At 41.5% G+C, this 19640-nt stretch overlaps 1 protein-coding gene across 3 annotated transcripts in view; it reads left to right on the top strand.

Moving 5' to 3' along the window:
- Positions 1-19640, top strand: part of lrp2a (low density lipoprotein receptor-related protein 2a) — a 337835-nt gene that overhangs the window by 43770 nt on the left and 274425 nt on the right. For all 3 annotated transcript variants that reach the window (XM_087989117.1, XM_043693942.2, XM_043693941.2), the window contains exon 2: positions 19134-19241. In XM_087989117.1, the coding sequence (XP_087845243.1) occupies positions 19134-19241 (108 nt within the window). The remainder of the gene's footprint in view (positions 1-19133; positions 19242-19640) is intronic.

The following is a 19640-nucleotide window of genomic DNA, read 5'->3' as shown; positions in this document are numbered from 1 at the left end:
CGCAACATGACTTCTCAACTCCTGTACCCAATACTTTGACCAATAAAGGAAAGCATCTGTTTCCGTGCTGTACATCTCTCTGACTCTGTGTCTCTATACCGAGTGCCATCTTCACTATCCTATCTACCTGCGACTCCACTTTCAAGGAGCTATGAACTTGCACTCCAAGGTCTCTTTGTTCAACAACACACCCTCAGATCTTAGCATCAAGTGTATAAGACTTGCTAAGACTTGCTTTCCCAAAATGCAGCACCTTGCATTTAGCTAAATTAAACTCTATCTGCTACTCCTCAGCCCATTGGCCCATCTGATCAAGGTCCTGTTGTAATCTGAAGTAACCTTCTTCGCTGTCCACTACACCTCCAATTTTGGTGTCATCTGCAAACTTACTCACTATACCTCTTATGCTCACATCCAAATCATTCATATGAGCGAACTATACAGTAAATGGAAAAGTCCTGGGGTAAATTGACACACAGAGAAATCTGGGTGTTTAGGTCCATTGTTCCCTGAAGGTGGCAATGCAGGTCAGTAAAGTGGTCAAAAAGACATGGGGCATTCTTTCCTTCATTGGACAGGGTATTGAGTACAAGAGTTGGCAGGTCATGTTACTGTTTTATAGCACTTTGGTTCGGCCACATTTGGAATACTTCATACAGTTCTGGTCGACACATTACCAAAAGGATGTGGATGCTTTGGAAAGGGTGCAGAGGAGGTTGCCTGGTATGGAGGGCGCTAGTTATGAAGACAGATGATTATTTTTCATTAGAAAGAAGGAGGTTGAAGCGGGACCTGATTGAGGTCTACAAAATCCTGAGAGGTATAGACAGGGTGGATAGCAAGAAGCTTTTTCCCAGAGTGTGGAACTCAGTTACTAAGGGTTACGAGTTCAAAGTGAGAGGGGAAAGGGTTAGGGGAGATATGCGTGGAAAGTTCTTTACACAGAGGTGGGTGGGGGTCTAGAGCGCATTGCCAGCGGAGGTGGTAGAGGCAGGAACAATAGAGTCATTTGAGATGTATCTGGACAGAAACATGAATGGGCAGGGGACAAAGGAATACAGATCAATAGAAAATAGGCAGCAGGTTTAGATAGAGGATCTGGATTTGTGCAGGCTTGGAGGGCCGATGGACCTGTTCCTGTGCTGTAATTTTCTTTGTTCTTTGTTCTTTCTTACATAAATGACAAAAAGTGGTGGGCCCTGCACCAGTCCTTGTGGTACTCCACTGGTCACAGGCCTCCAGTCTGAAAAACAACACAGTTGTTCACCATTATGGTTGAAATCCATACATGCAGCAGAGTTCAGCTGTAGTTATAGATAAGGAAGGGAAACCTCAAAGGTATCATGGAGCTTTGGTGTCTTGATCTGTTACTGGGAGGCACCTCCAGGTAGTTAGTGCACTCCCAATTCAAGTTGACCTTTGCTAATTGATCTTACTTGTCTACTAAATGATCTTAAGCTGCTCACTGCCCCATTGGCCACCTGACTTTGTTCTGGAAAAGTGATTGAATGATTTAGGATGGTACCAAAAAACTGGCATACTGGCTGTCAGCCAATATTCTGTGACCACCAAGCTATGTTGGGTCAAAATCTTGCATCTAATCTTTTTTTTTAAAAAAATGTTTCGATCATCTACATTGGCATACAAGCTGCATGAAGTGTAAAAATCACAGAAATTGAAAGCCCTGGGATATATGTACACAGTGAAATTCTGCAAGCAATGGGTTGCTGATTGGTTTGTGGAGTTGTGACCATTTGGAGGGACAAAACCCATTAGTCTGATAACAACTGTCTGGCTGGCTCCTGAATAGCTGAAGAACCTGTGCATGACACAGACAGAATCCTCATTACTGCTGCAAGAAGTAGATGGTGTGTCTGTCTTTCTAGTAAAATACGCAAAGTCTGAAGAAAGCCAGTTTATTTTCCTTCACCAGTTGCTGTATGCTCTGACTTTTAATCAGCTGTGCCTCCTGTGAAAAAAAGCCTTGGGGAAAAAATAGCTTGAAGAATAAGAAGTCTTAACAATCAGAAGGATCATCTCAGTGAACTTTATAGACTTGAGCCATTGAGCTTCTTCCCCAGTTTTTCTTTTCTTTACCAAAACACAAAGTTTTTTTTGACTGTTTTTATGTGTGTGCATGGGTTTTTGTTTAGGGGATGTGTTAAGTGTTTTAACTCATTGAGTTATATCTTAACAAATCATAGTTGTTTACCTTGAATCAAATCTATTTGTAATAAATAATAGTTCTTGTTAAGTACAAAAGCCTGGTCGGAATTTTCTAGAAGAAAGTGAGGACTGCAGATGCTGGAGATCAAGTCGAGAGTGTGGTGCTGGAAAAGCACAGCAGGTCATGCAGCACCTGGCCATCTTCCTTTCCACCTATCTGCCCTACCCTCTTATCACAAATACCCCCCTGCCACTTGCATCTACCTATCACATTCCCAGCTACCTTCCCCCAGCCCCACCCTCATATTTATCTCTCAGCCCCCTTCTCCCTCTACATTCCTGATGAAAGACGTCTACGCAAAATGTTGATTCTCCTGCTCCTTGGATGCTACCTGACCTGCTGTTTTGCTTGGGTGTATCTGGTATGTAAATTGAGGACTTTGATAACATGTTTAACTTTGTGATGAATCCAATAGTGGGGCTTATTTTCCAGTGCAATACCCAGTGAGGTGTGATGGGGAAATAGCAGAGAAGTGCAGTTAAGGATTATCAAGTCAACCATAATTTAATTGATTGGTGGAGTAGACTGGATGAGCCATATAGCCTATTTGTTTTATCGTCTTTTATGTTGAATTATATATGAGAAATTTGAATCTTAATCAAAATAGTTAATCAGTAAATTATACATTAGTCAGACTACATTTTAAGAACTGTGTCCAATTACGGATACTGAAGTGAAAGATAATTTTAACATTTGGAGAAGTAAATGAAATGATTGATTTTCAATTAAAGATCTGAGTTGAAGCTACCTTATTGAAACTTCAGTTTTTCAATTCTAAGATGAAATATCAGGATTTTATAGAAACTTAAACAGAAATTGCTGGAAAAGCTCAGCAGGTCTGACAACACCTGTGGACAGAAACCAGAGTTAATGTTTCAGGTTGAGTGGTCCTTCCTCAGGAAATTTCTGTTTTGTTTCTGATTTAGAGAAACCTGTTAGTCAAATAAAGATAAATCTGGTAAAATACCTTAATTTATAAGATTAGGACCTGGCATTACAAGTTCAAACCAATTAAATGTATCCTTGGGACAGATCAGGAATTGTGTCAAACAAAATTAGTGATTTATGTAGTAGATCTCTGTATGGTCTAGTATAAATGAAAACTGCAAAGTAATCAAAGATCAAATTAGATTAGATTAGATTAGATTCTCTACAGTGTGGAAACAGGCCCTTCAGCCCAAGCCATCCACACTGACCCTCTGAAGAGTAATCCACCCAGACCCATTTCCCTCCGACTATGGGCAATTTAGCATGGCCAATTGACCTGACCTGCACATCTTTGGAGATACTGTAATATGGACCTTTGGGACATGTTGGATGCCTGAACAATGATGTTCCATATAACCTTCATGCAGACATGTTACTTCATTTTGTGATTCGATTAGTTCATTTTAATCTTTCAATCTGTTGAACATTTTTGTTTGATATCTTATTTATCCAAAAACATTAGCTAGTTTTGTGTTGTGACCATCTCATACTTGACTACACAAAGCAACTTTATTTGTCTTTAATTTGCAGAGAATAAATTCTAAATGATTCTGACAATCTATGTCTTGAGTCACTTTTCATATGATAACAGTGAGGTGATTTTATAACCATTGTTCAGAAACTTGTAGGTCTTTGATTTATAGTTGCATTTTTAAGTAGTTAACAGTGACTTAAATTTTCTACTTACCCAAGTCTTGGCTCAAACCCTTGAATTTGTGTGACTTAAATCTTAAGGTGAAGCACCTCAAAAGTTTCATGTGGTTAAGATAGAATTTCAGTTTAATCTACCCTGGAAGCTTTAATAGAACTTGTTGGATTAAGAAGTACTTGTTATGTTGTGAAGCGTATTAAATAACTTCATTAAAGATGTTGCTTGAGTTCCTGTAAATGATTTTGGTGCAGTTGGTCACTTTGTACAGTTGAAGCATGTACGGTTAAAATCTGGATCTCAATTTAGACAGACTAGAAGTCATTTCAAGAAGATTAAGGTTTTAATTGAATGAAACCAAATAGTTCTGATGAAAATGGCATTCACATGATATGAAGGCTGGATGACTTGCAAAAATGTCTTTGTTAGGTCAGTAAAAATGAAATGTGAGATTTATTGGAGGCCGGCAGTATGAATTCTGTTTTCTCGACACTTGTTGATTTAAATTTTATTTTTATTATTTTAATTTAAGCACATGAACATCATATATCCATTACTATATTATTAAAACTATATTAATAAATATGTTGTGACGATTAATATGATATAAATAAGTAAAATGATAATGAGACTTAACAAATGCAATTAATAAGCAAATGCTTTGACCACTGATTTAAATTTATTTATCAAAAATAATGCTGAGCATTTACATTTGTTTGCAAAGTAATTATTGAAACTAGAAAGGTACTTCATATTTTTAACAAATCTAAGAATACTGATTACACATTTAATATGGAATTGGTTAAATTGCATGGCAAACTGAACAAACTGATTTATTTTCTCTTATATATGCAACATGGTAGCCATGTCACTAATGTTAAGTATTGCTTGGCTGAGAATGTAACTTATTACATCTAAAATTTTATATTTTCAGACAAAGGTGTCAATGGTACTCTTGTTCATTGTAGAAATTAATAGAGAAGTGAGGAATGAGATGACCTCTGCATCCTCACTCTCCATGGGAGTAGTACCGGCTGATTGGAGGGAGGTGAATGTTGTTCACCTCTGTTCAAGAAAGGGAATAGGGAAATCTCTGGGAATTATGCCTGTGGTAAATAAGGTACTGGAAAGGGTTCTGAGAGATAGGATTTATGACTATTTGGAAAAACATAGTTAGATTAAAGGTAGTCTTGGCAGTGTGGAGGAACAGCAATATCTTGGGGTCCATGTACATAGATCCCTCAAAGTTGCCACCCAGGTTGATAGGGTTGTTAAGGCGGCGTATGGTGTTTTGGTTTTCATTAACAGGGGGATTGAGTTTAAAGAGCCACAAGGTTTTGCTGCAGTTCTATAAAACCCTGGTTAGACCACACTTGGAATATTGTGTCCACTTCTGGTCACCTCATTATAGGAAGGATGTAGATGCTTTAAAGATGGTGCAGAGGAGATTTACCAGGATGCTGCCTGGATTGCAGGGCTTGTCATATGATGAGAGGTTGAGTAAGCTAGGGCTTTTCACATTGGAGAGAAGAAGGAAGAGATGTGACTTGATAGAGGTTTACAAGGCAATGAGAGTAATAGAGTAGATAGCCTGAGACTTTTCCACAGGGCAGAAATGGCTGTCCCGAGTAGTCATAATTCTAAGGTGATTGAAGGAAGGTATAGGGGAGATGTCAGAGGTAGGTTCTTTATGCAGAGTGGTGGGTGCATGGAATGCACTGCCAGCGATGGCAGTAGAGTCACAGACATTAGGGACAATTAAGTAACTGATGCACAAGCACCTGGACGGGCAGTAATTGAGGGGTTTGAAGGTTAGGTTGATCTTAGATTAAGATAAATGCTCGGCACAACATCGTGGGCCAAAGGGCCTGTACTGTGCTGTACTGTTTAATGTTCTATGTTCAATGTAGTACAATCTAATTGTTGACTTGTAATTCCAAGGAATAGTTTTGAGTGAAATGTTACATAAGTTTGTGATGATCTGCTGTAAATTTCCAGAAAATGTAATTTAAATATACAACAGAGAAAATAATATGGTAGCAGAGACCACAGAAATAGGGCAGTCAATTTCCCACAGTATTTACAATGATTAAACCAGCCCACACTTATTAAGAAAAATCTGAAGAGCTGCCTCAGGAAAACCAACAGGTTACTGCAGCTCATTTGCTTTATTCAGATGATGCATGATGAGGCAAGTGTATTGAGCAAAAACAAGTCTAAACTAATTTATCTTCCACTGCTAATTATTTCTACAGCACATGAAAAACCATCAGTGCTTAACACCTTGCAAATAAGGCAAACTAAATCTAAAGTATTAATAAAGAATGTTTTGAAGGATATTAGTTAATGATTAAAAATAACAAAGGAACAGAGATATTGTTTTACTTACAAGTCAATTCCTGTAAACTCATTAAATATATTTAATGAGTTATTAATTTTCAGTTTATGATTATTTTCAGTTTAATTTTGCAAACTGCATTCCAAATATTTTATTACTTACCTAAACTATTGCAAAGAAAGGAAACTGCTTTGTTCCCTTAATGCACCTTGAATTGATTGCTACATATAGCCATTACAATGTAGGAAAACAAGAATAAAAATGCATATCTTGTAGAATTATTCGAATTTTTAAAAACCTAAAGCTTTGACTAATTGGAATGAGTTGTATTTTTGTTTTAGAGATGAACTTCTTTTCCACTTAAGAAGTAACTTTCAACTCAAAAAGTATTTAATGGGTCAAATCTTCTGGTCTCTGGATCTTCAGAAACTAGACATATGGCCAAATATATTCACCTGAACCCTGAGAAAGTCCTGACACATGGGACGCCTGGGGAGTTTCAACCTCAGATGGGCTATACCCTTATTCCCTGGGACTCTCAGAGAATTGTTCTGTCTCTGACATAGTTATAGACTGCAAATAGTTCTGTAGTGCTTAACTGAGTAATTATTCAAGAAATGTGCAATTATACTGAGTGTAACATCTGGATAATTTACAACTGATCATTTTGAAACCCAAACCCACAACCTCACCTGTCCTGCAACCATATCTCCCCCAACAGCTTCCAGATCCCCTCTATTCCCGACTACTATATTGCGGCATGGTGGCTCAGTGGTTAGCATTGTTGCCAGGATCCCAGGTTCAATTCCAGCCTTGGGCAACTGTCTCTGTGGAGTTTGCTCATTCTTCCCTGTGTCTGTGTGGGTTTCCTCCCACAGTCCAAAGGTGTGCATGTTGGGTGAACTGGCTATGCTAAATTGCCCGTAGTGTTAGGTGTAGGGGAATGGGTCTGGGTGGGTTGCTCTTCGGAGGGTTGGTGTGGACTTGTTGGGTCAAATGGCCTGTCTCCATGCTGTAGGGAATCTAATCTAATCTATTCCGTTGACCCAATTAATTTGAACTGACCTGTCCAGTCTACTAACCCCATTGGCCCCTGCTCATCCAATTAGCTTTTCGATGTATCCCCAATGAGCCTCTTGACCCAAACCAATTTACCCTCCTTGAGCCATCATGGCCAGCTGACTAGCTTCCAATCTGACTAACCTCATAAACTCCCCCTGATTAGACGCCCTCCAACCCAGTGACCATCTCATTACCTCCTTAACTTGACCACCTGTCAGACCATCTGAATAGCCCTCTGATATGATCTGATTATCCCTGATTCCCCAAGCAGACTACTGCAATACTTGGATATACATTCCCATGACGGATGCCCCACCTCACCCACTTGTCTTAAATAGTTACTCATCTCATTCACTTAACCCACTTCACACACTTATGCAATTCACCCACTCACCCATTCATTAACAACCACCTTTGACTCACCACCATTCATACTGGGCCTCTAATTGCTGCATGGTAGATTTATTGCTGTGAAAAGGAATTGTGTCCCCAACTCCACACTGCTGCAATGAAGTTCCTGTTTGGTGCTGTTCAGCATGTTTCTGTGGAAGCCAGGCTCTGAAGATCACTGTGGAAATGTGAATCAGAACTAACTCGAGGAAGTTTCAATAATTTTCATGCTGTTTCTGGAAACATCCAGGCTGTTAAATATTCTAGCCCACGGGTGGCACAGTGGCTCAGCGGTTAGGGAAAGCACAGCAGGTCAGGCTGCATCTGATGAGCAGGAAAATCAATGTTTAGGACAAAAGCCTTTCATCAGGAATGCCCAAAACGTCGATTCTCCTGTTTCTCAGCTGCTACCTGACCTGCTGTGCTTTTCCAGGCCCATACTCTCAACTCTGATCTCCAGTATCTGCAGTCCTCACTTTCTCCTGGCTCAGTGGTTAGCACTGCTGCCTCACAGCACCAGGGACCTGAGTTTGATTCCCGCCTCTGAAGACTGTCTGTGGAGTTTGCACGTTCTCCCTGTGTCTGTTTACGTTTCCTCCAGGTGTATTAGTCAGGGGTAAATATAGGATAATAAGGTAGGGGAATGGGTATGGGTGGGTTACTCTTTGGAGGGTCAGTGTGGACTTGTTGGGCCGAATGGCCTGTTTCTACACTGTAGGGACTCTATGAACGAAGATGGAATATACTTCTTCCTAGTGCAACACAAACCATGGCAAGATAGGTGAGAAAGTGCAGTAAGAGTGAAAAAGTTAAATGTTGGCATTGAGGAAATGTCTTTTCAACTTTCTCTTTGAGCAGTAAATGGTAAGAAGCTCACCTTGCAACAATGACTACTTTAATTCCATGCATTTGTACTTGAGTAAAGTCCTAACTTGCCTTATTTATATTCCTCTTCCAATTCTCCTCCTTTCCTTTCCTTGGAAATCAGATGGCACAAATTACTGACATGTAAATCAGAGTGAGCACCTGGCAGCTGCAGCTCACCAAATGCTTGTCCCACTGTCATTTTTTCTTCACACCTATATCCCAGCATGCTCCATGTGTCTAATCTTCCTCAACACTTTCTCTATGCAAGTCAGCGTTGACAAACGACCAGCTTCAGCATACCTGCTGTCAGACCAATTCACACACCACTTCAACCTTCATTGCTTTGCTTTATGAGTTCAGGGCTGGAAATGTGTTGCTGGAAAAGCGCAGCAGGTCAGGCAGCATCCAGGGAACAGGAGAATTGACGTTTCGGGCATAAGCCCTTCTTCAGGAATGACTACTTTAATTCCATTCCTCCAGGTGTATTAGTCCTGCTGCGCTTTTCCAGCAACACATTTCCAGCTCTGATCTCCAGCATCTGCAGACCTCACTTTCTCCTTTGAGTTCAGGGGCTTCTTTGGACTTGCATGTTTGTTTCAGATCAAGCCCAAGAGACGAGAAATACCTAGCTGAAATCAGCTTCCAGAATGGATCAACTGATTTGGACTTTGTTTAACAAACATCCTATTGATAATACAGCAAGAAGATCCAGCTTTGCACAAAGGGCCATATGGATCTAGTTAACTTTCTAATCCTTGACCACTTGTGTTGCTGAATAAGTGTTTCATTATTCATTTGACTGTACGTTTGATTTCATAGGTGATTCCACATTAAAGTTTCTGCACGTTATGAACGTAGGCGAAAAAGTATCAGTCAATGGGACCATGCACTAGCACCACTTTTAAAACCTCTGTTAGGATGTCATATCCAATGTTGTGCAGTGAAGTCTGCCATGTCAGGCAAGAAGTGGAAGAAATCTCCTTTTGACCTGTCCATTATCACAAACGTTTTTAATACTTCAGAGTGCGTGTAGACGGCGAAGTTAAATCATCTAGGATGGTGTTGAACTTGCGATGTAAAGTATTTTGGTCTGCACAATGAGCTAAGAGAGAAAGTAAAGAATTAGTTGCCCATTGTATATCTATCTTCCTGTCTTAAATGGTAGTGCATCTTCTCGAAAAATGATACACAAAATGGACTTTTAACTGTATCATTGTGTGGAATGATCACTGATTCCATACTCTCACTGCCCTTGTGAGAGGAAGTGTGGATTGATAATGCTGGCCAGACCCTAGCACAATCCTTGTGCATTTAGCCTGAGTCTTGTCTGCATCAAAGTGCAATACCTTGGCTCAGTCATCAACATCACGGTTCAAGGCCCCCTGACAGATGAGGCGATCTGCAGATAAGGGGTTAGTTCTTTTAAGATGAGGATGATCAGCCATTATAACGTTTTTCATCCTCAGGATGTCTGAAGAGGCTGAAAAAAAATGCGGGACACCACAGCGAGTCAGGCAGGTTCTGTGGACAGGGAACAAGCTAATGTTTTGAGTCTAGATGACTCCTCATCAGAACTAAAGTGGTGTGGAGGGGGCATCATTTATGCAATTGTGAGAGGAGGGGAATTAAGTGCTGGGGGAGAAAAGATATTGGTTAAGTGATCGGAATGTGAAAAAGGCCAATGGTGTGTCTATCTGCCAGACTGGAAAGAACAGACAGTTCCACTGGGGTGGGGGCAGTGGGGGGAGGATGGCACAGAATGTAACAAGCAACGCTAAAATAAAGGGAAATAATGGCTTCACAATTTGAAGTTGTAGAGCTCAATATTCAGCTCAGGGGGAGACGGGGGGCCTGGAATGAAGTTCATTGTCCCTCTCTCACTTCGGCTATGGTTAGAAAGATGGTGTGCAGGTCTGTGCATAAATTGAGCAGATGGTGAGTGTGCTAGATCTCGCACTCGATGGTGGTCACCAGTCTATCCTTGGAGATAGCCAGACTCTCAAGTGTCAGAGCCGGAACCATACTGATAATGTTGGTGAATTCTTCCATCCTTTGAGCAAGCTTACTGACTGCCTCTGACAAGGCAGCCTGATGTTCCTGCGTTTTTCTCTGAAGTTGGTTAAGTAATTAATGTCTGACAACTGTGGGGTGGCGGGGTGGGTGTCATCTGTCTGCTACTGCGCAGGTGCTTTGTATTCAGAAGTCCTCTGAATGAGAGAGACCTATGATGCTTCTTCCTCAACCAGCAGCAGGGCGTGTCAATGATGTGCTCACAAGACTGAGCTCCTGAATCTTACCTAGATTGTGTTCTCGCTAAGGAGCATAGGTGAAAGCCTTGCCTGTATATGTGGGCGTTTCACTGGCATTCGTCTCAGTAGAAGAGGTGGAACTGAGTTACTCCAGTGCTGGCCTTTTAGTGAAGATGTGCTGGGTGCCGCACATGCCTACATAAGAAGAAATGAGAGGAAATTAGTTGTTGATGAGGGATAAAAAAAGATTGTACAGATTAAGATTTAATTAATACTGATGGTAATGGGAGAACAGTACACCACAATACAGCCTGTTGTGGTTTTCTGTTCCAAGGTGAGCAGTCAAGCTCTTCCCTGGCCAAATCCAGAACAATCACTTTGTGGGAAATGAAGAATCTGATGTATTACATTCTGCTGCCATTCTTGGACTTCTCGGCTCATTTCCCTGTAATGAGGCAAAGTGGAGAATTGAATATGATGGCAGCACAGTCAATGGTGATGCATGAGCAGGAGAGATAATGAATTGTCTCCAGTGAATGAGTAGGAAGTACAGAAACTGAAAGGGTTAGTAGTTGAGAGGATGAGCTTTGGGAAAGCAGTTGAGTGGACATAAGGCAGGTAATTCATTGAGAGTTATAGTTTATGAATCTTGCTGAGTTGCAAGTGCAGTGCCAGAATTGGAGAATGGTGGGTGTAAGATAGCAGAAAGAAGATGGCACTTCCTTGACCATTTCCTGCACTGCTGGGCATGCTGCCTCAATTGGGAATCTAGGCAGTGATTTGTATCCAGGCCAGCTGTGTTTGTGACGTGGCCTCCCGTGGTCGTCGGTTGGAAAAGAGACTGCTTTCTGTTCGGCACACAGCCCCTCAACATTTCCTGTCCATGATGTGGGGAATGGGCTTTTCTTTCTTAGGTTATTAGATTTCCTACAGTGTGGAAACAGGCCCTTTGGCCCAACAAGTCCACACTGACCCTCCGAAGAGTAACCCACTCAGACCTATTTCTCTTTGACTAATGCCCTAACACTATGGGCAATTTAGCATGGCCAATTCACCTGACCTGTACATCTTTGGACTGTGGGAGGAAACTGGAGCACCTGGAGGAAACCCACACAGACACGAGGAGAATGTGCAAACTCTACACAGACAGTTGCCCAAGGCTGGACTCGAACCTGGGACCCTGGTGCTATGAGGTAGCGGTGCTAACCACTGAGCCACCGTGCCGCCCCCGTTATGTCATGAATGTTAAGGCCCAAGTACTATGGCATAAGAGGTCAGTCCTGGCTTTCAGCATCTGAAATCATATGTGGTTTAAATAAGGCACCAGAGGCATGAAGGTCTGAAGCTGCAAGCAAAGGCAAGCACATCCATCTGTCTTGCCAAGTGATTACCTGGCACACTGGAAGCCATGAATTTAACTTATCAACACATTTTGATTGCAAATGGAAAAATTCTGTCCAGGTGTTATAGACACAAAGACACTGATTTCCTTCCAAGGTGAGATCTGCAAAGGTAGGAGAAATCTTGGCTGCAGACTCTGACCTTTAAAATTGACTGCCCATACTTCTGCGTTTTGGTCTGAGGACCAGGCTGAATTGGAAGTTCCCAGGGACCCAGGGTGAGCCTCAGAACTGGCTGTTCATGAGGTTGTCTGGGCAGAAAACCTGCATCAGAACTGGTCAAAATTTAAAAGAGAGATCTAAACATAAAACGTACCTTCTGATCACTCCTGCTTGACCCCATACACTTCCAATGCCTCTCTGCCCATGCTCATGGTCTCTCATGCATCTTATCCCACCCTCTGCATATTTAACCAGCCTCACTGTCCTTTGCTCATCTACCCATACCCCATAGCCCCTCGTACATCCTGTGCCACTTTCCCCCATAATCTCCATGGCCTTTTATAGCCTCTATGCAACGTATGTCAACTCATGCCCGCTTTCTACCACTGTCCCTCTTCATGACAATGGAATCTCAACAGGCATCCTGACAGTATCTATTGATGATATGATTGGAATAAAATACTCTGACAACAAAACCCAGACTCAATACATTGAAATTCCTTCAACTAATCCTTTACAAAAAGAGGTATTTAATTTAACTGCTTAATGCTTAGCTTCTTAATTTATGATGCAAACAAATACTTCTATTCCTCAAGCAATTGGAACTGTTCATCTTATAAATATCCTACTGTGAAAATGCTAGTTTGGGAAATTGATCATGCAGAAGAAATCCTACAGTGATTTGATGTGAAGGGGTACTGCACTTTCTTTCAAAATCCACTTGCTTTATTAGACAGTTCCTTGACAATTTTGCTAGTCCTAGTGAGTTTGTATGGTTTTCACAATTCCAAATGTTGCCTTACTATCAAGGATGTTACATACCAAATCCAAAAGGTGTCTTACGTCTCCAAAGGGGAGAAATCCAAAAATTGTCAGAGCAACTTTCCTGCTTATTAAATGAGCATTTTCAGAATACTGCAGAGACTTCTGACATCAGGAATATGTTCGTTGGGAACTTTAAGAAAAAATACTAACTAATTACACAGGATTTAAAGACCTGCAACACAGTAAGGTCAGGAAGTTCCAGCAGTTGTTGAAAGAAAAAGGTTAGGGAGAATGGCTGAATTTTGTTCATAAATGAGGCCATGGACTTTGAGTATTTTTGAGTAATACAGCACAGAAAGAGACCCTTCGGCCCATGCTGACCATGGTGCCCACTCAGCTATTTCCAATTGCCTGCATTTGGTCCATATCCTTCTGAACCTTTCCCATCCATGTACCTAACCAAACATTTTTTTACACAAGCTTTTAACACAAGTTAAGCGGAGGAAGGAGATTTTATTTGGAACTCCTTCCTGACGCTCAGTGTAGAAAACAGCCTCAGCAATGTAGTAGGAGGTTCTCATTGCCAATGCCATTACCTTGCTCAGCAGTGCAATTCAGATTTTAAAAAAAGTTTAATAATCTTACCAAGACTGCCAAGAAAAGAGGAGCCAGCTGCTTCTGCCAACATACACTGGACAAAATATTCTTGGAGTTTTGCCTGACTTCTCTTAGATTCAAATTCTCTACGCTGAAGTGTTTTAAATGCTTACCATCAATATCTAAGGGGTACTGCAGATTCCCTTACAACTGCAAGTTTTCTTTGCAAGTAATTCTTCGATATTTTCACCTTTCTTAAGGAGTGATAACATGTTTGGTTTATGCTTAATGAATCAACTCCATTTTAATCTACATGCTGACATTCGGATTGAACTGGACCTCAATGTAATTTGAAGTCAACTTTCATTACTGTGCATTTCTTGCAAAAATTATGCTGGGCCATAGTTTTGATCTCCAGACAGAAATCAGGTGTCATGAATTCTCCTAACATTGTGAATCTGCCTCCTTTTATGATGGTGTTTGTGTTATATGTGTCAGGAAGGCTGGTTTGTGATGGAGGTGGATCTAGATTAGAGTGGTGTTGGAAAAGCAGGTCAGGCAGCATCCGAGGAGCAGGAAAATCGACGTTTCGGGTAAAAACTCTTCATCAGAAACAGAGGCAGAGTGCCTGCAGAGTGGAAGATAAATGGGAGGGGGTTTGGTGGGGAGAAAGTAGCATAGTGTACAATAGGTGAATGGGGGTGGGGATGGAGGTGATAGGTCAGAGAGGAGGGTGGGGGAAGGTAGCAAAGAGCTTACAATGGGTGCATGGGGGTGGGAATGAAGGTGATACGTCAGAAAGGAGGGTGGAGTGGATAGGTGGAAAGGAAGATAGGCAGGTATGACAGGTCATGAGGGCAGTGCTGAGCTGGAAGGTTGGAGCTGGGGTGGGGTGGGGGAAGGGGAAATAGGAAACTGGTGAAATCCATATTGATGCCATGGGGTTGAAGTGTTCCAAGGCGGAAGATGAGGCTTTCTTCCTCCAGGCATCGGGTGGTTGAGGGAGCGGCGGTGGAGGAGGCCCAGGACCTGCATGTCCTCAGCAGAGTGGGAGGGGGAGTTGAAATGTTGGGCCACAGAGCGTTGGGGTTGATTGGTGCGGGTGTCTCGGAGATGTTCCCTAAATTGCTCTGCTAAGAGGCGTCCAGTCTCCCCAATGTAGAGGAGACCTGCATTGGGAGCAACGGATACAAAAAATGATATTGGTGGATGTGCAGGTAAAATATTGATGGATGTGGAAGGCTCCTTTGGGGCTTTGGATGGAGGTGAGGGAGGAGGTGTGAGCGCAGGTTTTGCAATTCCTGCGGTGGCAGAGGAGGGTGCCAGAAGGGAGGGTGGGTTGTTGGGGGACGTGGACCTGACTAGGTAGTCACGGAGGGAATGGTCTTTACGGAAAGCGGAAATGGGTGGGGAGGGAAATATATCCCTGGTGGTGGGGTCGGATGATGTTGTTTATGCGAAGATTGGTAGAGTGGAAGGTGAGCACCAGGGGAGTTCTGTCCTTGTTACGGTTGGAGGGGTGGGGTTTCATGGCGGAGGGGCAGGATGTGGACGAGATGCTTTGGAGGGCATCTTTAACCACGTGGGAAGGGAAATTGCGGTCTCTAAAGAAGGAGGCCATATGGTATGTTCTGTGGCGGAGGGTTATCTCAGATTACAACAGGATCTTGACCAGATGGGCTAATGGGCTGAGAAGTGGCAGATGGAGTTTAATTCAGATAAATGTGAGGTGCTGCATTTTGGGAAAGCAAATCTTAGCCGGACTTAAACACTTAAAGGTAAGATCCAAGGGAGTGTTGCTCATCAAAGAGACCTTGGAGTGCAGGTTCATAGCTCCTTCAAAGTGGAGTTGCAGATAGATAGGATAGTGAAGAAGGTGTTTGGTATGCTTTCCTTTATTGGTCAGAGTATTGAGTACAGGAGTTGGGAGGTCATGTTGCGGCTGTACTGCAATTTGCATTGTTTTCTTATATTGGTATTTGTTATATTTTCAATAACTTTATATTTTTGTAAAGTCAAAAAAGTTATTTTTTGCTAATAAATATATATACAAAATATAAGGGAACCAAGACTGTAATCTAATTAATGCCTTATACTGTGTTAGCAAGGCTTCCCTATTTTTAATCACCATTCCCTTTGAAAGAAAGGCCAATGGTACTTTTGGAGTCATAGAGTCATAGAGATATACAGCATGGAACAGATTCTTTGGTCCAACTCATCCATGCTGACCAGATATCCTAAACTGATCTAGTTCCATTTGACAGCATTTTGACCATATCCCTTTGAACCCTTCCTATTTGTGTATCCATCCCGATGTCTTTTAAATATTGTAATTTTGTACCAGCCTCCACCACTTCCTCTGGCAGCTCATTGCACACACTCACCACCGTCTGTGTGAAAAAGATGCCCCTTGGATCCCTTATAAATCATTCCCCTCTCACCTTAAACCTATGCCCTCTAGTTCTGGACTCCCCTACCCTGAATAAAAGACCTGGGCTATTCACCCTATCCAGCCCCTCATGATTTTATAAATCTCTATATCGTCCCTCCTCAGCCTCTGGGAAAATAGCCCCAGCCTATTCAACCTCTCCCTACAGCTCAAACCCTCCAACTCTGGCAACATCCTTGTAAATCTTTTCTGAATGCTTTCAAGTTTCACAAGATCTTTCCTCTAGAAAGGTGACCAGAATTATACTCAGTGGCCTAACCATTGTTCTATACAGACACAATATGAACTCCCAACTCATATACTCAATGCACTGACCAATAAAGCCAAGTGTATCAAATGCCTTCTTCACTACCTGTCTACCTGTGATTCCAAGGAACTATGAACCTGCACCCCAAGGTCTCTTTGTTTGGCAACATTCCCCAGAACCTTACCATTAAGTATATAAGTCCTGTCCTGATTTGCCTTCCCAAAATGTAGCACCTCACATTCATCTAAATCTAAATTCCATCTGGCACTCCTTGGCCCATTGAACCATCTGATCAATGTCCCATTATACTTTGAGGTAACCATCTTCGCTGTCCACTAAATCACCAATTTTGGTGTCATCTGCAAACTTACCAATGGTACTTCCTATATTTGCATCCAAATCACACTTATAAATGATAAAGGACCCAGCACCAATTCCTGCTGCACACTGCTGGTCACCGGCCTCCAATCCGAAATGCAACCCTCTACCATCACCCTCTGTCTCCCACCTTTGAGTCAATTTTGTATCCAAATGGCCAGCTCTTCCTGTATTCCATGCTAACCTTGCTAACCAGTTTGCCATACAGAACCTTGTTGAACACCTTGCTGAAGTCCATATAGATAATGTCCACCGTCTGCTTCCATCAAACTTCATCATTTCTTCAAAAAACTCAATCTAGTTAGTGAGACACAATTTCCCATGCACAAAGCAATGCTAACTATCCCTCATCAGTCCTTGCCTTTCCAAATACGTTTAAATCCTTACCTACTGCTTGCTGAACTTCAATGCTAGCCTTTCCTGCTTCATACATCTTTAATTTTTGCCACTGGTATTGAGGGGAATTGGTTTAGCTCAGTTGGCTGGGTTGTTAATTTTTGGAGGAGTATGATGCCAACAGCGTGGGTTCAATTCCCATCACTGGTTTGAGGTTACCGTGAAGGACTTCCCTTCTCAACCTCTTCTCTTGTCTGAGGTCTGATGGCCATCAGGTTAAATCACCACCAGTTGCTTCTCTCTCTCTCATGAGAGAGCAGCCCCTACGGTCTGATAAGACTATGGTGACACAAGATTGGTATTGATATAATTGCTGTTGAGGATTTGTATCACCAAGTGGAGAATGCTATCTTCTTGTTTCACCAGCCTTTATGAGCAGGTATAAATCACCATTTGTGACATCTTCACTGGATAAATTTACTTCTTTTTGTTGCTCAGTAATGTAGAACTAGCACCCAGTAGAAGTGTTGCATGAATTTTCTCTAAATGTGGGTATTATGTTGGCAAGCCTACAAGCCCTCGTGCAGTAACACACGAATAACTGAGCCAGCAGTAGATACATCACGTCATTAAGATTCACTAGACAAGCATCACCTCAGTTCCAGATGCTCACCTCCACAAATTCTTGCCAGTCAGCATAATACAGCAATGCAATACAATACACCACATGAACAGGCCCTTTGGCCCACCAATTCCTAATGCGCCGATTCCTAGTCCTTATTTACACTCACTGTTTAATATCCATATGCAACTTTGATCCCTCTGTTTGCCTCACATACATGTGTTTTTCAAGATACGGTTTAAATGTTGCTAATGTTCCTGCTTCCACCACCTCTACTGGCAGTGCGATCAAGGCACCTACCACCCTTTGTGTGAAAACCTTTCTCCGCATTTCTCCACTAAACTTTCCACTTTTCATCTTGAACCTGTGCCCACTTGTAGTTGACCTTTCCACTCTGGGAAAAAGCCTATGACTATCCACCCTATCTATACCTCTCATAATTTTGTAGATCTCTATCAGGTTTTCCCTCAGCCTCTGTCTTTCCAGTGAAAACAATCTGAATTTATCCAACCTCACCTCATAACTAAAACCCTCCAGACCATGCAACATCCTAATAAATCTTCCATGTACCCTCTCCAGAGCATCCACATCCTTCTGGAGGTGTGATGAACAGAACTGCATGCACTATTCCAAATGTAGCCTAACTAAAGTTTTAGGCAGCTGTAACATAAATTGCCAACTTTTATATTCGATGCGCTGGCTGATGAAGGTAGGTGTGGTGTATGCCTTCTTGACAACCTTATCCACCTGTGTTGCCCCTTTCAGGGCTCTGTATGCCCAGATCCCTCTGTATTTTGATATTCCTAAAAGTTCCAACAGTTATTGTACAATTCACACCTGAATTTGATCTTCCAAAATGCATAATCTCACATTTGTCCGGATTAAACTACATTTTAAACACATTGTAATTTCTCTGCCTAACTCTGCAATCTATCTATATCCTTTGACTGTCTGTTTCTCTATCTGCAACTCTACCAATTTTAATTCATCCACTTAATAATCAGACCACCTACATTTCCTCCAGATCATTTATATATATTAGTGACAACAAAGGTCCCAGCACTGACCTCTGCTGAGCATCACTAGTTACTGATATCCACTCTGAAAAGCACCCTTCCACTGCTACTCAGTCTTCTATGACTAAGCCAGTTTTGTATCCATCTAGCCAGCATGTGTTTTTTACATAAGATCACTAACCAAATCAAAAGCACTAATTCATTTTGCGTTATTTGTTGATGTAATACTATGCCACGACAGCCCCATGCAATCTCTATTAAACAATAAAACTGATGTAAATCAGTGAACACTACTAAAAATAAATACTTGCAACACCTATGGCAGGTATGCACTACCTAAATTATAAAAAAGGACAAGTGCAATTTTCTAATCTCTTGATCTTGGATTACAGATTGTAGAGCAGACCAGTTTCGCTGTCAAAATGGCCAGTGTGTTCCTGGAACCTGGAGATGCGATGGTATTGGTGACTGTAGTGATGATTCTGATGAATTGGAGTGCCGTAAGTTACTGGGATCTGATAAATCCTAGTGATTATATATACTAATCACATTTTCATTTTGACAGTCATCTCTAATTGACACTCACTTAACAACTTGAAATTAATACAGAAGGCACAAATATTCAGAATTACCTTACTGAACATGTTATCCCCCATTTATTCAGTAATCATTATTCTCTTTTAATAACTAACAATATATTGAATAGTTCAATTTTTAAGTATATTTCTATAGAAGTAATTTTCAATGAGGTGTTCGAATGCTTTTGAATTACACCATATGTCCTTTAGGGAAGAAAGTTTGTTATCCTCAATGTGACTGGCACTTAATTGTCCTCGGAAATGCCCGAACTCTTCACACAGTTTAATGGTAATAAAAGATTGGCAAAAAATGCTGAAACC

Source organism: Chiloscyllium plagiosum, unplaced genomic scaffold (genome assembly GCF_037043375.1).
Source record: "Chiloscyllium plagiosum isolate Xiang-an unplaced genomic scaffold, Cpla_swu_hap1 HiC_scaffold_7, whole genome shotgun sequence".
NCBI classification, from domain to species: domain Eukaryota; kingdom Metazoa; phylum Chordata; class Chondrichthyes; order Orectolobiformes; family Hemiscylliidae; genus Chiloscyllium; species Chiloscyllium plagiosum.
The sequence above is the reverse complement of the archived record's forward strand: the minus strand, read 5'-3'. Positions and strand labels throughout refer to the sequence as shown.